Source organism: Zea mays, chromosome 8 (genome assembly GCF_902167145.1).
Source record: "Zea mays cultivar B73 chromosome 8, Zm-B73-REFERENCE-NAM-5.0, whole genome shotgun sequence".
In the NCBI taxonomy this organism is placed as follows: domain Eukaryota; kingdom Viridiplantae; phylum Streptophyta; class Magnoliopsida; order Poales; family Poaceae; genus Zea; species Zea mays.
In genome coordinates this window covers 55441421-55459376 of record NC_050103.1, presented here as the reverse complement: position 1 = coordinate 55459376, position 17956 = coordinate 55441421, and the positions used below count along the sequence as shown (strand labels likewise).

General features: G+C 52.9%; 1 protein-coding gene across 17 annotated transcripts in view; it reads left to right on the top strand.

The window, feature by feature from the left end:
- LOC100194074 (uncharacterized) overlaps positions 1-17956 on the top strand; it is a 59555-nt gene that overhangs the window by 3451 nt on the left and 38148 nt on the right. For all 17 annotated transcript variants that reach the window (XR_004851740.1, XR_556690.3, XR_004851738.1 and 14 more), the window contains exons 2-4: positions 1324-1433; positions 1519-1629; positions 1715-1772. Coding sequence is in view for 13 of the 17 variants with exons in the window: in XM_008656201.4 (XP_008654423.1) it covers positions 1324-1433; positions 1519-1629; positions 1715-1772 (279 nt within the window). In the remaining 4 variants the exon portion in view is untranslated. The remainder of the gene's footprint in view (positions 1-1323; positions 1434-1518; positions 1630-1714; positions 1773-17956) is intronic.

Here is a 17956-nt window from a genome sequence, read left to right as displayed (position 1 = left end):
AATGGGGCGGAACCAGCCGGGTAGGGGCCTACGCCATACCTTGCCCCGGGTTTGACGCCGGTGGCTAAGCTCGAAAAGTTGGCGCTGTTGGGTGACAGCGCAGGCAGTTAGGAGGTGGCCAGCGTGATGACGAGGGGCTGCACAGGCGGAGATGCCGGTGCAGGGGAGAGGCGCGTAGGGCAACCACGTCGTGAAAGAGGTGGCCGACACTAGTGAGGATGGCGTGTAGGGGGGCTGCCAACCTGCACGCGGCTGACGGTTGTGCCCGCCTGGCTGCACAGGTGCGTGGTGGCTGGCGCGTGGGCGTCGATCTCACGCACAGTCCGGAGGAGGGTGAGTTGGCAGCCTGGCAGTCGGGGAATCTCCAGCGGGCTCGCCGGTGGGCGCAGGGCGGAGAGGAAGTGCGCAGGGCCCCACGGTTTGGACAGGAGGTGCCGCACGTGGCCGAGCGTGCGCGGACCGAGGCGCGGGGTCGGGAGGCGCAACCCCAGACACGCGGCCGTGCGAGGAGCACGCTCAGGCTGGAAGGGTAGCCACCAGCGGAGAAGGGGAGGGGTGGCCGGCGTTGGGCTTGCCGGCCTCGATGCGGAGGCGCTTGGCCCTATGCAGTGCGTCCACCCATGGGGGAGGTCGAGCGCTGGTGGCGGCCTGGACGCGACGAGCACCACGGCCATGGATGCGAGCTTGGCCTGAGGAAGAGGGCCACCGGCGGGGAGGTCGAGCGTCGGTGGGCGCAACCGGCAAGGGGGAGACACGCGGCTGGAGGAGACCAGTGGTTGGGGCTGGGAGGGCGTGCGCCGACCCATGCGCGGACGGATCCGGCGACGTGGACGAGGGGGCTGCAGATCCGACGGTGGAGCAGAGCGGGTGCGTCGGACGCACGTAGTAGTTGTTGCTGCTCAGCACCCTGGGAGGACTGGAGAGTGGAGGGAGTGCAGCACTTGAGGGCTCGAGGCCGGCCACGACGAGACCGACCTGCGCGGTGGTGGCTTGCCGAGCGGTGCTGCAGGTGTGTGACCAGCAGGTGCTGGAGAGGAGCCGCCCCCGGAGGGGAGGATGAGCCTCCCGGGGCGGTGGCGCGGAAGCCGGTGGTCGGACCTAGGGCAGAGATGGGGTGGCGGCTGTGGGGGTGGGAGGAAGGAAACCCTAATCTGATACCATGTAGGAGAATGGAATTCTTGATTGATATTGCATAGAGGTGGTGGTTACATATATAGACATAGAACCCTAACCCTAATGGGTCGGCAGCCCAACTGTGGTGCCGGCCCACACACACAGTCTAACACCATGTTCTTAAATCATTCTTTTTTCTTGTACTTTCAGAACAAAAGAAGTCTCGACAACTGCGTGGTGTTTATGAATTTTTGAGGGGAAAAATACTGGATGTCTTTCCTGATTATCATAAGGAGGCTGAAGATCATTTATCCAAAGCAGTATGTATCAAAGACTAAGCAACTCTTTGTATTGAATTACTTGGATAAGAATTTAAACATTTTCTGTTGCTACTATATGTATTAGGTAAAGTTGAACCCATCTCTTGTAGATGCATGGTTATGTTTGGGTAACTGCATTTGGAAGAAGGGGGATCTATCTGCAGCAAAGAATTGTTTTTCATTAGCACTAAGCAAGGTAACTGTTAACCTATAAGTAGTTCCAACTTCTAAGTATGTTTTTTCAATATTTCTGAATTATCCAGCATATTTTTGTCTGGCAGGGTTCAGATAAGAAAATACTGTGCCAGATCTCCATGCTTGAAAGAAGTATGGCTCAAGGTGAGTGTGTCCCTATATATATAGTTCCCTTTCTAATAAATTTTGCACAGGTCATTCTCTCCGTGGTATCTATATCTTATTACTAATTTTTTATGTCAAATCTTAAACATAGTGATGAATTAATCATGCTTGTATTTCTGTTTTGTTTTCTACCTAAGCTCAAGCAACTTCTAGTTCTCAATGAAACAATACATTTCAAAGGATGCAATTGTTCCATTTGAGCTTAAGAGGTGTTAAGGCCCATTAGGCCCATCGTACTGCTAAGGCATGCTGGCCTCTATAGATATTACAGTCCCTATGCATAGATTATCATCAATTCCAAGGTTAGTAACATGATAACAGAGCAGGTTATGATCAAGATCTTTCCCTAATTCCATCCAAAAATTTTGGCCTGTTTTTTCGCCGCCCGCCATTTCAGCCTATTTTTTTGCCGTCGTTGCGGCTGTTCCACGGCCGCCGCCGCGACCGTTATTCATTGCCTACCCCTACCGTCATCGCTTTGACCGTAGGCGGATTCGACGCCTCTGCTTCGCGGGAGTCTAGGACTGCGCTCCTCCGTTGCGAGCGCCCACTCCTCTGAGCGCACGACAGTCGTCTGAGCACGGGAAGTCTACCCCACCGCACGACTGTCGTCTGACCGCATGGGTTTCTTCATCGCAAAAGTCCGCTGCCCCATCGTGCGACGCTTCTCGTATGACCGCGTGTGGGCGCGGTGATCCTCAGTCAGACGTCCATCTGCATGTATTGCTGAATGTGGGTGTGTTGCTTCTCCATTTGGCCGCGTGCCTCCTTTGTTTGATTGCATCCACACTTGTGAACGTGCGCGACGCCATTTCTCGTAGTTCCCTCTCACGGTCGACGAAGTCTTTAGCATTGCTGTTCTTCCATTGCTCCATTGCAAGTTGGTACACGACTTCTCTACAATATTCTTCGTTACTCCAGTGTAACTCCCAATTTTGTTGATCTTTCTCGCATTCAATATGTCAGTCAATGCTATTGTTGTCAACATTGTGCTTGATGGTCAGAACTATCTCAAATGAGCGTTTTGTATTCAGACTGCACTAAGAGGTCATAGTTTACTCTTTCATCTTACTGACGCTCCACTAGTTCTTGCTGATGATTAGAACAATGCTATAGCCCTCAAAACCTGACAAATTAATGATGGTAAAGTTATGGTTGTAATGGTTAATAGCAGTGTAGCACCAAACTATCCATGATAATGAGTTCGTCAAAATTCACAACTGCTAAGGCTATTTAGTCTCATTTGAAGGAACATTTTGTTCTAGATAGTGGTGCTTTTTTATACACTCTCTCGAACGCACATGAGAGCTGCACATCATTATATCAAGGAGAAGAAAAGGTCCAAAATAGACCTGGACCTTTTTTTATACACTCTTATGCAGCAAAGTCATGCCATTGAGCAATATGATATGTCTATTGATGAGTATTACTCAACTTTTGGTCGTCTAGCTTTTGATCGTCTGGTGGGTACATTGACCTCCATGGTGCCTGCTTGTACTGATGTTCCATACCCAGCTCATCAGTTCATTGAGAAGTTCTTCACCTATAGATTTGTTATGGGAGTTCAATTTGAATTTGATTCACTTCGTGCATAGTTGCTTCACAGTTCTGACACTCCCACAATGGCTAGGGCGTTGTCTGAATTACTTGCTGAAGAAACCCGTTTTAAATCTGTCTTCTACTATCGATGTGGGTTCTCACAGTTTAGAAACCAAGATGCCCCCTTTTCAGCCTTGTGAGCATTGCAAATAGACTACTCACAACTTCGAAAACTGCTTTGCTAAGTTGCTGATTTTTGAGCATGTCGTGCTCCTCGAGGACGTGGTATGAGACAATCTTCTAGGGGCTTAGTTGTTGTTGCTGCTGCTTCATCTGCTGGTGCTTCATCCTGGTCTTAGGTTCTTGACTTTGGAACTTTCTTTCGTGTGACATCTGTTCAATCACAGTTCGCATCTACTATACTGTAGCGGCCCCTCTTGGGCCCTGACGCTACACCCTCCTAGACAAGCAAGTCGTCCTCGAGCTGCAACCTAATGATAACTCCTTTAGACACAAACCTAACACCTAAAAATAAGCCTTTTACATCTCAGTTTATTTTATTATTCCGAATTTGAATGTGACTGAGACTCTTTATTTTTGACCCCTTAAGATAAGGGAGACACCCTCCCGCAATGGATTTGCACGTGTGCAGTCACCTGGATCCCATGGACGAAAGGGGAGCACATGGATGGCCATCTGGAGTAGGTCGCAACCATGACCATCGGAGGCGCCCTCGTGGCGGCTAATAGCAGAATGTGGTGGCGCTAAGCAGTGCGCCCTTGCCAATGACGAGGCGAACGCCTTCCCTACCGCCGTTGCCGTAGAGTTGAAGTCCGTCGCCCGCGGGACACACACCATGCTCGCACTTGGAGACAGCAGGCCGACGCGGTTGCTAATGGCCGTCCGATAGAGCGAGGTTGTGCCCTTGTGTGCCGAGGTCAACCGCCACCAAGGTTGCCTCGAGCATCTTGAAAGTCGTCTAGAGGGGGGGTGAATAGGCAAAACCTGAAAATTATAAACTTTGAATACGCACTTCACCCGGTGTTAGGGTTAGAAATATATAATAGTGGATTCGGAGTGCAGAAGATAGTTCCTCTTGCTATGAGTTGCTCAATTAATGCGGATAACTCTGGGAGCCAACTCAAACCAATATGAGCAAGAGAACTTTGGAGAAAGAGGAGAGAGGAGAAACAAATCGAAAGGTGAAGATCAACACAAGTGGACACGACTATTTGTTTCCCGAGGTTCGGTTCCAAAGAACCTACTCCCCGTTGAGGAGGCCACAAAGGTCGGGTCTATTTCAACCCTTTCCCTCTCTCAATCGGTCACTTAGACCGGTCGAGTGCTTCTTCTCAATCACACGGGTCACTAAGACCCCGCAAGGATCACCACGCGATTAGGTCTCTTGCTTGCTTTACAAAACACTTGAAAGGTTTAGAAGGTGAAGAAGAAAGCACGATGATGAAAACCAAGCAACAAGAGCAACAAATGAAACATGGATCACTCTCTCTAGTCACTAAGCACTAATGATCACTTGTCTTAATTGTGAGACTTGTAGAGATTGGAAGCTTTGAATGTGTCTTGAAATGGATTGCTAGCTTTTGTATTGAATGTGAATGAGTGTAGCGCCCCTGGTCCGGACGTTCCGCCCCTGGACATCAACAGCTGAAATCGCAACGGTCAGCAGTAACGACTATATCAACGACTATAGTGCATTTAATGCGTCGTCAGATGTCAGATAAAGCAGTCGCGGACGGTCCGGCCGTGCACCCCGGACGGTCCGTGAGGACGCGAAAAATGCATTTTACCGAACCCGTTACCTTCGGGTTTTCTGGCTTTTCAACGGTCGGATGGTACGCGCCTGAGGCCGGACGGTCCGTGCTTGGTCCTGGTCGGTGCTCGCTTCTCCTTCGGACGGTCCGTAGTGTTAACTAGTGTTTTTGCAGTGTTCCTGTCCGAGGCTCACCCTGGTGTCGTTGACGGTCCGCCGCAAGGGCCTGGACGGTCCACACGTAGGTGTTTTTCCAAAAAGCTTCTCCTGTCCGGAATAATCTACGGTATTCCGGATAATCGACTTAGAATAGTTGTAGATGAACTTATCCACCTGACAAACGATCAACTGGCAAATTAGTTAGTCCATAAGGTTTGTGATGGTCGTCAAACACCAAAACCGATTATAGGAAATGTTGTGGCAATTTCCCTTTCAATCTCCTCCTTTTTGGTGATTGAAGCCAACACAAACCAAAGCAAATACAAAGTGTAGAAATGTAACTAGTTTGTATTTTGACAGATGTGCATAAGTTACTTTGAAAGCATTTCTATGTATATATGTTTGATTTGATATATTTAACATTTCGGACCACATTTGCACCACTCAGCTAGTTTTTGCACATCTTTTGAAAAAGTCTTTAAAATTCTTTTGCAATTAGCCAATGGTATAAGAATATGATTTGAAAAACATTTTCAAGTTTTTGAAAATTCTCCCTCTGTTACAAATGCTTTCCTTTGGCTAAATAAAAGCTCCCCCTGAAGAAATTCTCACCTTAGATGTCAAGAAGGTTTTTTTGTGCAAATGATTTGAAATTGGAAAAAAGTTTTTAGAAAACAGGGTGGTGGTGCGATCCTTTTGTTTTGGGCCTATTACTCTCTCCTTCTTTGGCATTAAGCGCCAAAAACGAAGAGAACTAGAGGCTTTTAATTTCTCCCCATTTGGAAAAAGGATATGAATGAAAGTTTATGAGTAGGACAAAGGAGAAATGATACCGACAGAGTCATAGTGGAAGCCTTGCATTTTTCGATTTCTCCAATTCCCTTTCAATTTAAGACTAAGGATAGTAATACACTTGGAAGCACATTAGTCTTAGCCTTGGCACAAGAAGAATAAGAAATATGCATTTGTACCAAATGAAAGAGACATGATTAAAGGTATATAAATGAGCAATGTGTGCAAGATTTTAATCAAAGTTCCGAGAATATAAGATGTTTAGTTCATTCCTAAGCTTGCTAAAAGTCTTTTCATCCAGGGGCTTGGTGAAGATATCGACTAATTGGTTGTGGGTGCTAACATAAGCAATTTCGATATCCCCTTTTGTTGGTGATCTCGCAAAAGTGACACCAGATGTCTATGTGCTTAGTGCGGCTGGGTGCTAACATAAGCAATTTCGATATCCCCCATTTTCTTTGGACGTTTTCTCTTCGGCTGAAGTCTGATACGTTCACCACCCTCACACACTTCTTCGCCTGGGTCTCCACACAGTTCCGTCGTCCGATCCGTGCCCTGCAGTGTGACAATGGCCGCGAGTTCGACAACCACGCCTCCCGTTCTTTCGTTCTCACCAACGACGTCCAGTTGCGTCTATCGTGCCCCTACACCTCTGCCTAGAATGACCGGGCCGAACGCATGATTCACACCACCACTAATATGATCCGCTGCCTCCTCTTCCAGGCGTCTCTCCCTGCCAGCTACTGGGCAGAGGCCCTACACATCGCCACACCTCCTCAATCGTCTTCCATCGAAGGCGGTGAACCACCCCACTCCCCACTTCGCCCTATGCGGCACAACCCCCTCCTACGACCACTTTCGCGTGTTCGGGTGTGCCTGCTATCCTAACACTTCCGCCACCGCTCCCCACAAACTATCTCCTCGCTCCACTCACTGCCTCTTCCTAGGCTACTCTCCTGAACATAAGGGGTATCACCGCCTTGACCTCGCCTCACACCGCATCATCATCTCTCGTCACATCGGCTTTGACGAAGATGTGTTTCCGCTTGCTGGCTCCTCCTCGCCCACCGATCTTGACTACCTACTTGAGCCCGATCCGGTTATCCCTCCACCCCAGGCACCCCGACTTGCACCTTTGCCTGCACCACGTGCGACCTCGACGCCTCTGCTCGCGCCTCTCCCTACGCCTCGCGCGGCCCCGTCGACCCTGCCTGCACCACACGCGGCCCAGCCGACCATGCTAGCGCTACGCGTGGCCCCGCCGTCCCTGCTTGCGCCTTGCGCGGCCTTGTTGACCACGCCTGCGCCACGCGCGGCCCTGTCGACTCCTCCCACGCCACACGCGACCTTGTCGACGAGCGCGGCTCGCTTCGCCGACCCCACCCTCGTCTACTATCGTCGCGAGCGCGCCACTCCCTCGGCACCCACGGTCCCGAGCCCGTCGACGAGCACGACTCGCTTTCCCGAACCCACTGTTGTCTATCACCACGGCGAGCCGGCCACGCCCGTGGCCCCCGACGTCCCGACGGCCCGCTCTAAGCCGCCTGTGTACCACCCGGACGCCATCCATCGTGACCCCGGGCACGTGCACCCGATGGTGACTCGGTGTGCCGCCGATGTTCTTTGCCCCGTCGACTGGTTGATTCTGCCACTGATACGACCACCACCCCTCTGGATGCCCTGCTGGCCAGCCACACCTGGGACTTGGTGCCGTGTCCACCAGGCACCAACATGGTCACTGGGAAGTGGCTCTTTCGCCACAAGCTGACCTCGGACGGCTCCCTCGACCGCTACAAGGTCCGTTGGGTCCTTCAGGGCTTCACCCAGTGCCCCGGAGTGGACTACGACGAGACCTTTAGCCCCATCGTCAAGTTCGCCACCGTTCGCGTCGTCCTCTCCCGGGACTGGGTGATCCATCAGCTCGACGTCAAGAATGCCTTCCTTCACGGCACTCTGACGGAGACTGTCTACTGCAGCCAGCCCACTGGCTTCGCCGACGCCGCTCGTCCGGATCTGGTCTGCCGGCTGAACCGCTCCCTATACGACCTCAAACAGGCGCCGCGGGCATGGTACAGTCGCTTCGCCTCCTACTTGGCCTCCATCGGTTCGTTGAAGCCAAGTTGGACACGTCACTCTTCATCTACCGGTGCGGCGACGACAATGTCTACCTCCTGCTCTACGTCGATGATATTGTGCGCATGGCATCCACCGTCGACCTTCTTTAGCGCACGATCATCGTCCTTCAGCGGGAGATCGCGATGAAGGACCTAGGGCCCCTTCACCACGGGCATGTCCGACTGCAAACCCTGCTCCACGCCTGTCGACACTCAAGCGAAGCTCTCTGAGGACGATGGGCCCTCGATCGCCGATGCAATGTCTTTTCGGAGCCTGACCGACGCGCTCCAGTATCTCACCTTCTCTAGGCCCGACATCGCCTACGCCGCCCAGCAGGTGTGCCTGCACATGCACACCCCGTGTATTTACCATCTCAGCCCTGTATCTCACCCCTGTAATGGGCTTGGCCCATCTAACACAATCTATTAATACATCTCCCAACCCGTTGTTAGGGTTAGGATTTCCCACAGAAAGGCACCCTTCTATGAATACAAACATTTCAGTAACCCCTTTAATGACTTTTATGAATTATATATTGTTGATATTGATTGATGATGTTACTAACCTTGGGATTAACAACAGATAATTAGTCCCTAAGGACTATATGATATATATAGGCAGTAGGCCTGGGCCTAATGGGCCTTAACAACCCTCCTCAAACTCAATGTGGAAATGGAGGATCTGAAGCTTTGAGTTTGATCAAGTGAAACTGATATTGTGCTCTTGTTTGCGCTTTGGTGAAGAAATCTGCCAATTGAGATTCTGAAGGCACATATTGAAGATCAATAGTCTTCTGCTGACAATATCAGTTTGCGTTCAGCAACACCATTTTGGGCATGACCACCAGGACAAGAAAGTTGAGCTAGAGTACCCTGTTTGGTCAATATATGGCGGAAATTATCAGATAAAAATTCACCACCAGAATTTGAACGAAATTTTTTAATAGTAGCAGAAAACTGGGTGTTAACCATGCGAATGAAGGACTTGTAAATAGAAGGCAATTCCGAGCGGCGTTACATGAATTAAATCCAAGTATAACGGAAATGATCATCAATGAAAATGACATAATATTTATGACCACCTTTAGAAACAATCGGAGCTGGACCCCAAACATCAGAGTGAATTAGATCAAAAGGTTTAGCAGAATGGGAATTACTAGTAAAATATGGAAGTTGTATTTGTTTTCCAAGATGACAACCTTTACAATGAAAACTAGACTCAACATGTGTAGGGCCTAAACATCCTGACTTTATTAGAGTAGACAGACGAGATCCACATAAGTGACCAAGACGATGATACCACGGGCGAACGACGTCGTGGGGCCCGAAGCAGCAAGCACATGAGGTGTAGTGGTATGGTTTGAAGGAAGACGCGAAGTGTCCAAGATGTAGTGGCGAGGCGAAGATTTACGGCGACGGTCAGTCCCAATCACATCCCCTGTTTTGCGATCCTGTACAAAACAAGATGAGTCATCATATCCAAAAAACAATTGTGATCGGTAATTTGACCAACTGATAGTAGATCCATGGATAACTCAGGTACAAAAAATATATTTGGGACAGTAAAAATTTGGATTAGAAAGAGAACCCTTGTGGGTGACATGATATGTACCATCAGCAGTCTGAACATAAGTACCCTCGGTGACAGGTGTAGTAGACGCCAGCCGTGACTGATCAGATGTCACATGAAATGAAGCTCCAGAATCAAGAACCCAAGATGATGACGAATCACCAGCAGATGAAGTAGCAGCAACCGCAACTGAGCCTCTAGGAGATGGTCCTGTACCACGACCACGAGTAGCACGACGGACACGAAAATCGGCCAGCTTCTCTGGAAATTTAGCAAAGTAGTTCTCAGACCGATGAGTGGTCGTTTTGCAATGTTCACAAGACTGAAACAAGGTGTTTCTGGACTTCTGAGCAGCAGCCAACACATTGTGAGAACTCACATCAGTAATAGAAGACATAAACTTAAGACGAGTCTCTTCAGCAAGTAATTCAGACAACGCCTGAGCCATGATGAGAGTATCAGAACTGTGAAGCGGCCTTGCACGAAGAGAATCAAATTCAGATCGAACTCATATAACAAATCTGTAGGTAAAAAACTTCTCAATGAACTTGTGAGCTGGGCAAGGCACAACTGTACAAGCAGGCACCATGGAGGTCAATGCACTCATAAGACGATCAAAGGCTAAATAGTATTCATCAATGGACATGTCATGTTGCTCAATGACATGAGTCTATTGCATAAGGGTATGTAAAAGAGCACCGCTGTCCTGAACAAACCGGTCCTTCAGATGTGACCAGATAGCCTTAGCGGTGGTGAATTTGGACAGACTCATAATCATAGTTGGTTTAATGCTATTGACCATTGCAGCCATTACTTTGCCACCATTGATCTACCAAGTCTTGATTGCAGCAACATTGCTTCTATCGGCTGCTAAGACTGGTGAATCTTTAGTCAAATGAAACAGTAAACCGTGACCTCTTAATGCGGTCTGAACACAAAAAGCCCATTCTGGGTAATTCTGCCCATCAAGCACAATATTGACAACAATAGCGTTGGCCGACATATTGAAGAGCAAGAGAATACTGAAGAATAACAGATCTGAGAAAGACTGACTTGATGGTACCAAGGGTGTGTTTGGTTTGACTTTTGGCTTTGGCTTTTGCCCCCTAAAAGCCAAAAGCCAACCAAAGGGCTGGATCCAGGAAGCAGCTTTTTCTAAAAGCCGACTTTCTCGTAGTGCAAATCTAAAAGCACCTCTGGACCTGCTTTTAGTGGTTTTTCGAATAGAACTATAAAAACATATATCGAAGAATTTTTAACGACTTTTAGTGGTTTCCACCAAACGGTTTTTAGCTTTTTAACAGCTTACAACCTACAGCAGCTTTTTTCACAGCTCATAACTCACAACAACTTTTTTCAGAGCCACAGCCCAACCAAACAGACCACAAATTTCCTGGCATGTGCCGCAGATGAAACGTGTATCCTGAACAAAACTGTGTGAACTCCCAGCAGATCGGCACAAGTGGCAGGCGTATTCTGGGCTGTGCGAGGATGCTGACGGACGGTGATGGCCGACCCTCTCTGGTGGAGATGGTGCAGGGGATCTGGGCGTACGGAGGTGGCCGCGTCGGCGAAACAGATCTGGGCGGTCGGAGGTGACCACGTTGGTGCAGGGGATCTGGGCGCAGGGGACGACAGGCTCCATGGTAGAGGTGGTGCAGGGGATCTGGGCGTAGGGGACGACGTCGACAGTGTAAGTAGAGGGACTCTAACTCTCATCAAGAGGATGACACTATGAGTTGGGGCAATTTTCTGTTTATTTCCTCAAACACTACACAATGCCATACCCATCTAAGGGTTGGAGACCCATATTTATAGCCCTAGAGGCTGCACTACCACACCTTCTCACACACACTACACAACAGGATTGTCCTCTAGATGCTAAAGAGACTACAGAGGACAGTCAAAAGTGACTGTTGTCCTCTATATGCTAAAGCGACTACAGAGGACAGTCAAAAAGCGACTGCTGTCCTCTAGATGCTAAAGAGACTACAGAGGACAGTCAAGCTGTCCTCTAGATGCTAAAGGACTACAGAGGACAATCAAAAGCGACTGTTGTCCTCTAGATGCTAAAGACTTATTCCATCATTCTCCCCCTAAGTCTTGGGCGTCGTCTTGTGAGAAAGTTGGGCCATCCCGGACCTGGAGCAAAGCTCAACAAACTTGATCTTCCCAAGGGGCTTGGTGAGCAGGTCTGCAAGCTGATCCTTGTTGTTGATGTAACGCGCCTTGATGCTCCCTTCTGCCAAGCAGTCTCGGATGAAGTGGTATCTCAGCCGGATGTGCTTGCTCCGTTCATGGAACACGGGGTTCTTGGCCAATGCCAGAGCGGACTGGCTGTCCACCCTGAGTTCCACCGCTCCAGTGTCTCTCCCGAGGAGATCACCGAGCAGTCGAGCTAGCCAGAGCGCCTGAGTCGAAGCAGTGGACGCCGCTATATACTCGGCCTCGCAGCTGGACATGGCCACCACCTGCTGCTTGATCGACTGCCAGCTAATGAGGCACTTGCCGAGGAAGAAGAGGATCCCGCTTGTGCTCTTGCTAGTGTCGATGTCACCGGCATGGTCGCTGTCGCTGTACCCGACAAGGTGTGCCTCCCCAGGGCACCTCGGGTAGTAGAGACCGTGGTCGAGAGTCCCCGCAACATAGCGGATGATCCTCTTCACAGCCTGCTCATGCTCCGTCGTCGGTCGCTGCAAGAACCGACTAACGTAGCCGACGGAGTATGCCAAGTCTGCCGTGTGTGGACGAGGTAGCGAAGGCTCCCCACAAGACGCCGGTACTGTGTAGCATCCACCTCCTCCGTCGTGCTGTCGCGACTCAGCTTCAGGCTCTCCTCCATCGGAGTGAGAGTTGGGTTGCAGTCGGTGAGCCCAGCCAGCTCAACAATGCGCTTGGCGTAGGCGGTCTGGCGAAGTGTGATCCCGGAGTCTCCCTGGTGCACCTCAATCCCCAGGTAGGAGAGATGCCCCAGGTTACTCATTTGGAAGGTGGCCTTCATCTCTTCCTTGAACGCTGCCACCTCTGCATCCTTGGCGCCGGTGATCACCAAGTCGTCGACGTAGACACCCACCAACAGGGCATTATCTCCATTGCCCCGCCGATAGATGGCCGCCTCGTGCGGGCTTGGCATGAAGCCCATCCTCTTGAGCGTGGAATCCAGCTTGGCATTCCATGCTCTTGGTGCCTGTCGCAAGCCGTAGAGAGCCTTGCGCAGGCGCAACACCTTGCCCTCCTTGCCAGGGATCGCAAAACCTGGCGGCTGGTGTACATAGACCTCCTTTAAGTCGCCGTTAAGAAATGCCGACTTGACATCCATGTGATGAACATGCCAGCCCTCCAGGGCTGCCAGCGCGAGGAGGAGTCGCACGGATTCCATCCGTGCTACAGGGGCGAAGGCATCGTCGAAGTCGATCCCCTCCTGCTGCAAGAAACCGCGTGCCACCAAGCGAGCCTTATGCTTGACGATGGCGCCTGCTTCATCCCTCTTCAGTTTGAACACCCACTTAAGGGTGATCGCGCGATGACCATGAGGGAGATCAGCGAGCTCCCAAGTGCGGTTCGTCTCAACCGCGTCCATCTCCGACTGCATCGCGGCACGCCAAGCCGCATGTTTCTCGGCCTCCGCGAAAGACCGAGGCTCACCATCGTCGCATGCAAGATGCAACTCTCCTGCCAGAATGCGAGACGCAGGGCCTGACACCGACGGGTCGATGAGAAGGCCCTCCACCCTTCGATACCGCAACGGCTCACCGTCGTAGCACGCGTCGACGCGCTCCTCGTCGCGGGACAGAGGGGTCACGAGCTCCACTGGGTCGTGCTCAACACGAGCTGGTGTCGGAGAGGACGTTCCCGGAGAGGGTACCGTCGGTGCTGGAGTGCGTGGTGGCGAAGAGCTCGCTGTAGCCAGAGTCGTGGCTGGAGTGCGTGGTGGTGAAGAGCTCGTTGTAGCAGGAGCTGGAGAGTTTGGCGCTAGAGTCGGTGGAGACTTGGGGGCTGGGGTAGACCTGCTCGGAGAAGAGTTGCCTACTCCCCCAGCTCCCTCAAAGTGGACGTACTCGATGGTGAAGTCGTACGTCGGAGTCGTGCCGTCGTCCACCGCCTTGTCCCACGCCCATCCTCGCCCTTCATCGAACACTACGTCGCGCGCTGTGCGCACACGCTGTGTTCTTGGGTTAAGGATGCGGTAGGCCTTCGAGCCCTCCGCGTAGCCAATGAACACCCCTGGGGTGCTCCTATCGTCGAGCTTGCTGATGTGGCCAAGCTCCTTGGTGAATGCGAGGCAGCCGAAGACCCGTAGGTGAGAGACCGCCGGCTTGCGCCCATGCCAAGCCTCGTACGGTGTCATCCCGTTGAGAGCCTTGGTGGGCGAGCGGTTGAGGATGTAAACCGCTGTCACCACCGCCTCTCCCCAGAAGACAGCTGGCATTCCTCTCTGCTTGAGGAGAGCCCGAGCCATCCCCACAACCGTCTGGTTGCGCCGCTCGACGACGCCGTTCTGCTGCGGGCTGTATGGCGCAGAGTAGTGGCGCTGAACGCCCTCATCCGCGCAGTACGACGCGAACTCAGCCGCCATGAATTCGCCGCCGTTGTCGGTGCGCAGCACGCGCAGCTTGCGGCCGCACTCCACCTCCGCAGCGACCTGCACACGCCTGATGGCGTTCGCAGCCTCTCCCTTGCTGCCAAGGATCATCACCCACATGTAGCGGGAGAGATCGTCGACGAGCAGCAAGAAGTAGCATCGTCCTCCTGGTGTGGCTGGTGTCACCGGGCCACACAAGTCCCCATGCACGAGCTCGAGCCTCTCCTTGGCTCGGAAGCTCGACTGCTGGGGAAAGGGGAGCCGTCTCTGCTTTATCAACACGCAGACATCGTAGAATTGCTCCACATGGTCAAGGCACGGCAGGCCTCGTACCATCTCCTTGGCACTAAGCCGCTTCAGGGCCTCGAAGTTAAGGTGCCCGAAGCGCTCGTGCCACTGCCATGCCCCATCGTCTCGACGAGCAGCAAGGCAGCAAGGTTGTGCCACCTTCACATTGAGGATGTATAGCCGATTTGGACTCCGGTGTACCTTGGCAAGAAGGCGACGAGAGGGATCCCAGATCCTCATGACTCCGTGCTCGACCTCCACGCACGAACCGTTCTCATCCAGCTGTCCCAAGCTGATGATAGAGTTCCTCAACGCGGGGATGTAGTAGACTCCGGTGAGCAGCCTGTGCTCACCAGACGCGACGGTGAAGACGACTGAGCCGGTGCCCTTGATCTCTACGCCGGAGGCGTCACCAAACTTGACGGAGCCTCGGGCGCTAGAGTCAAGCTCGGTGAAGAACTCCCGTCGGCCGGTCATGTGATGAGTGGCGCCGGTGTCGAGGCACCACCCTTCGATCATGTCCTTGTTGGAGCCGTCGCCGAGGAAAGCGCGTGCTTTCGACTCATCAAGGTGGAGTGCCGCTGGAGATGGCTCGATGCTTGCATGTGCCAGGAGCAGGGCTTCCTCCTCCGCCTCCGCCTGTGCGACGTTGGCCTGGCCACGTCGTGGCTGCCGACAATCCCTGGCCCAGTGGCCAAGCTTGCCGCAGTTGTGGCAGCCGTCGTCTCGTGCCGGCTTCTTGTTGCCGACGGCGCCGCCTTGGGCACCTCCACGTGCACCACCCTCAGCTAGGGGTGGTAATGGATTGTGATCCAAATAGTTCTTCACAAAATGTCAAGGCCCTAAATAAATTATAGTTCAAAAATGACTAAAAATAGAGCCCGATCCTAATCCGCTTCGATCTTTAAATCTTATAGTGCAAAATTTATAGCCCATTGTCAGCCCTACCCTCAGCATGTCCTCGCGCCCCGGCCTGGGCGCCTCCACGCGCCTTGCGCGGCTTGCCGCGTTTGCGGCCTCGTGTCGAGGAGGACTCCCCCTTCTTCTTGTCACCCTGGCAGGCCTCCCACTGCTCCCGAGTGAGATGTAGCTTCCCGCCGATAGTGATAGGCCCAGAGAGAGCCTGTGGTTCGTCGCCGTCGACCACCTTGAGGCGACCAATCGCCTCTTCGATCGTCATCGTGGAGAGGTCTAGCATAGACTCGATCGAGCGAGCAATCTGCCTGTACTTCTCGGGGATGCAACGGAAGAGCTTCTCAACAGCTCTCTCCTCATCGTAGGTGTCGTCGCCGAACTGCACCATCTTCTGCAACAGTGTTGAGGCGGAGAGCAAAGTCATCAACATCCTCACCTGGCTTGAAGGCCAGGTTCTCCCACTCCTTGCGAATTGCCTGCAATGTGGTCTTGCGAGCACGATCGCTGCCGATGCGGGTCGCAGCGATGGCGTCCCAGGCCTCCTTGGCAGTCCGCTTCTGGGAAAGCGAAAACTGCATCTCGGGCGGGACTGCAGCAATGAGGGCATCCAGCGCCCGCCGATCCTCGTGGTAGTCGACGTCGTCGTAACGAACTGCTTCCCACATGTGGCGAACCTGGAGCCGTACCCTCATCACCGCGGCCCACTCGACGTAGTTGGTCTTGGTGAGGGTAGGCCACCCACCGCCGGGACCGATGTCCCTGACAATGGCCTGGGCCATGCGGCGACCATGGTACCGATCCGGGGAGGGAGAACCGCGCCGCCTGTAGAGGCCGCAATCTCCGTCGACTCGGTCGCCGCCGCCGGGAGCACCGCCGGCGCGTCTATGCCCGTCTGGACTGCCGGCGCGTGCGCCCCCGCCTGGAGCGCCGTCAGCGCGTCGGCGCCTATCCGGGCTGCCGCCACGCGCGCCCCCATGGGGATGCGCGGCTGCCCACTGTGCCACCTGCTCTCGCGCTGCTTCCCTCGCCAGCCTGAGCTCTTCGTCGGTGTTGTCGTCGACAGAAGCAGAGCTGCCAGCTCTACTGCCGCGCAGAACCTCGAGCTCTGTTGCCGCCGCACGTGCAGCATCCGCCGCCTCCGCTGCTTCTACTTCCGCTCTCGCCGCTGCCAGTTCCGCCGGCGCCAACCGTGCTGCCCTCGCCGTTGTCGCTGCAGCCGCTGCTGCTGCTCGCTCGCGTTCTTGTGCCGCGGCGACCTCGGCCTCCTGCTGGCGCCGCACACTCGAAGTGGCCGAGCGTAGGGACATGGTGGGCTAGTGAGGGGTCGCTGCGTGTGGAAGAGGCTGTCTCAGACGAAAGGCTGCTCGTCTGAGCAGGGGAGGAAGGAACAGTTGGAGCTCTTGCTGCCGACTAAGTGTGGGGAGAGGCGCGGGAAGGAGATGAGCACGAGATGTTTAGGCTGCAGGATAGTTTGGCTTTGATACCAATTGTAAGTAGAGGGACTCTAACTCTCATCAAGAGGATGACACTATGAGTTGGGGCAATTTTCTGTTTATTTCCTTAAACACTACACAATGCCATACCCATCTAAGGGTTGGAGACCCATATTTATAGCCCTAGAGGCTGCACTACCACACCTTCTCACACACACTACACAACAGGATTGTCCTCTAGATGCTAAAGAGACTACAGAGGACAGTCAAAAGCGACTGTTGTCCTCTAGATGCTAAAGCGACTACAGAGGACATTCAAAAAGCGACTGCTGTCCTCTAGATGCTAAAGAGACTACAGAGGACAGTCAAGTTGTTCTCTAGATGCTAAAGGACTACAGAGGACAGTCAAAAGCGACTGTTGTCTTCTAGATGCTCAAGACTTATTCCATCAGGCAGGCTCCCTGGTGAAGGTAGCGGATCTAGGCGGCTAGAGGTGGCCACGGACGGCGGCGGAGAAGGGTCGACGGCGGACGAAGCGGATGGCTCGGGCGAGGAAGGCGCAGGGGGTCCGCAACGGCAGCGGACGACGGCGGAGAAGGGCCGTGACGCGACCGGCGGTGGACGGCGCAAATGGCAGCCCAAGATGGCCGCGACGCGACCGACAGTGAACGGGGAGGGCCGCGAGGGCGGCCCGGAGGGAAGGCCATGACGGCGGCCGGGGGAGGGTCGCGACGGCAGGAAAGGCCGCGATGGTGGCTAGAAAGTTTGAGAAACCATAATCGTAACCTCCTCTGTTACCATGTTACTAACCTTGGGATTAACAACAGATAATTAGTACCTAAGGACTATATGATATATATAGGCAATATGCCTAGGCCTAATGGGCCTTAACAGATGAGACATCGTTTAAGTGACCTATGCAAATGTGTAGGTCGCATACTTTTTGTGCACTAACTCAGCTTCAATTGTATGCTTGCGTTAATGACCAGGCCAAGCTTCA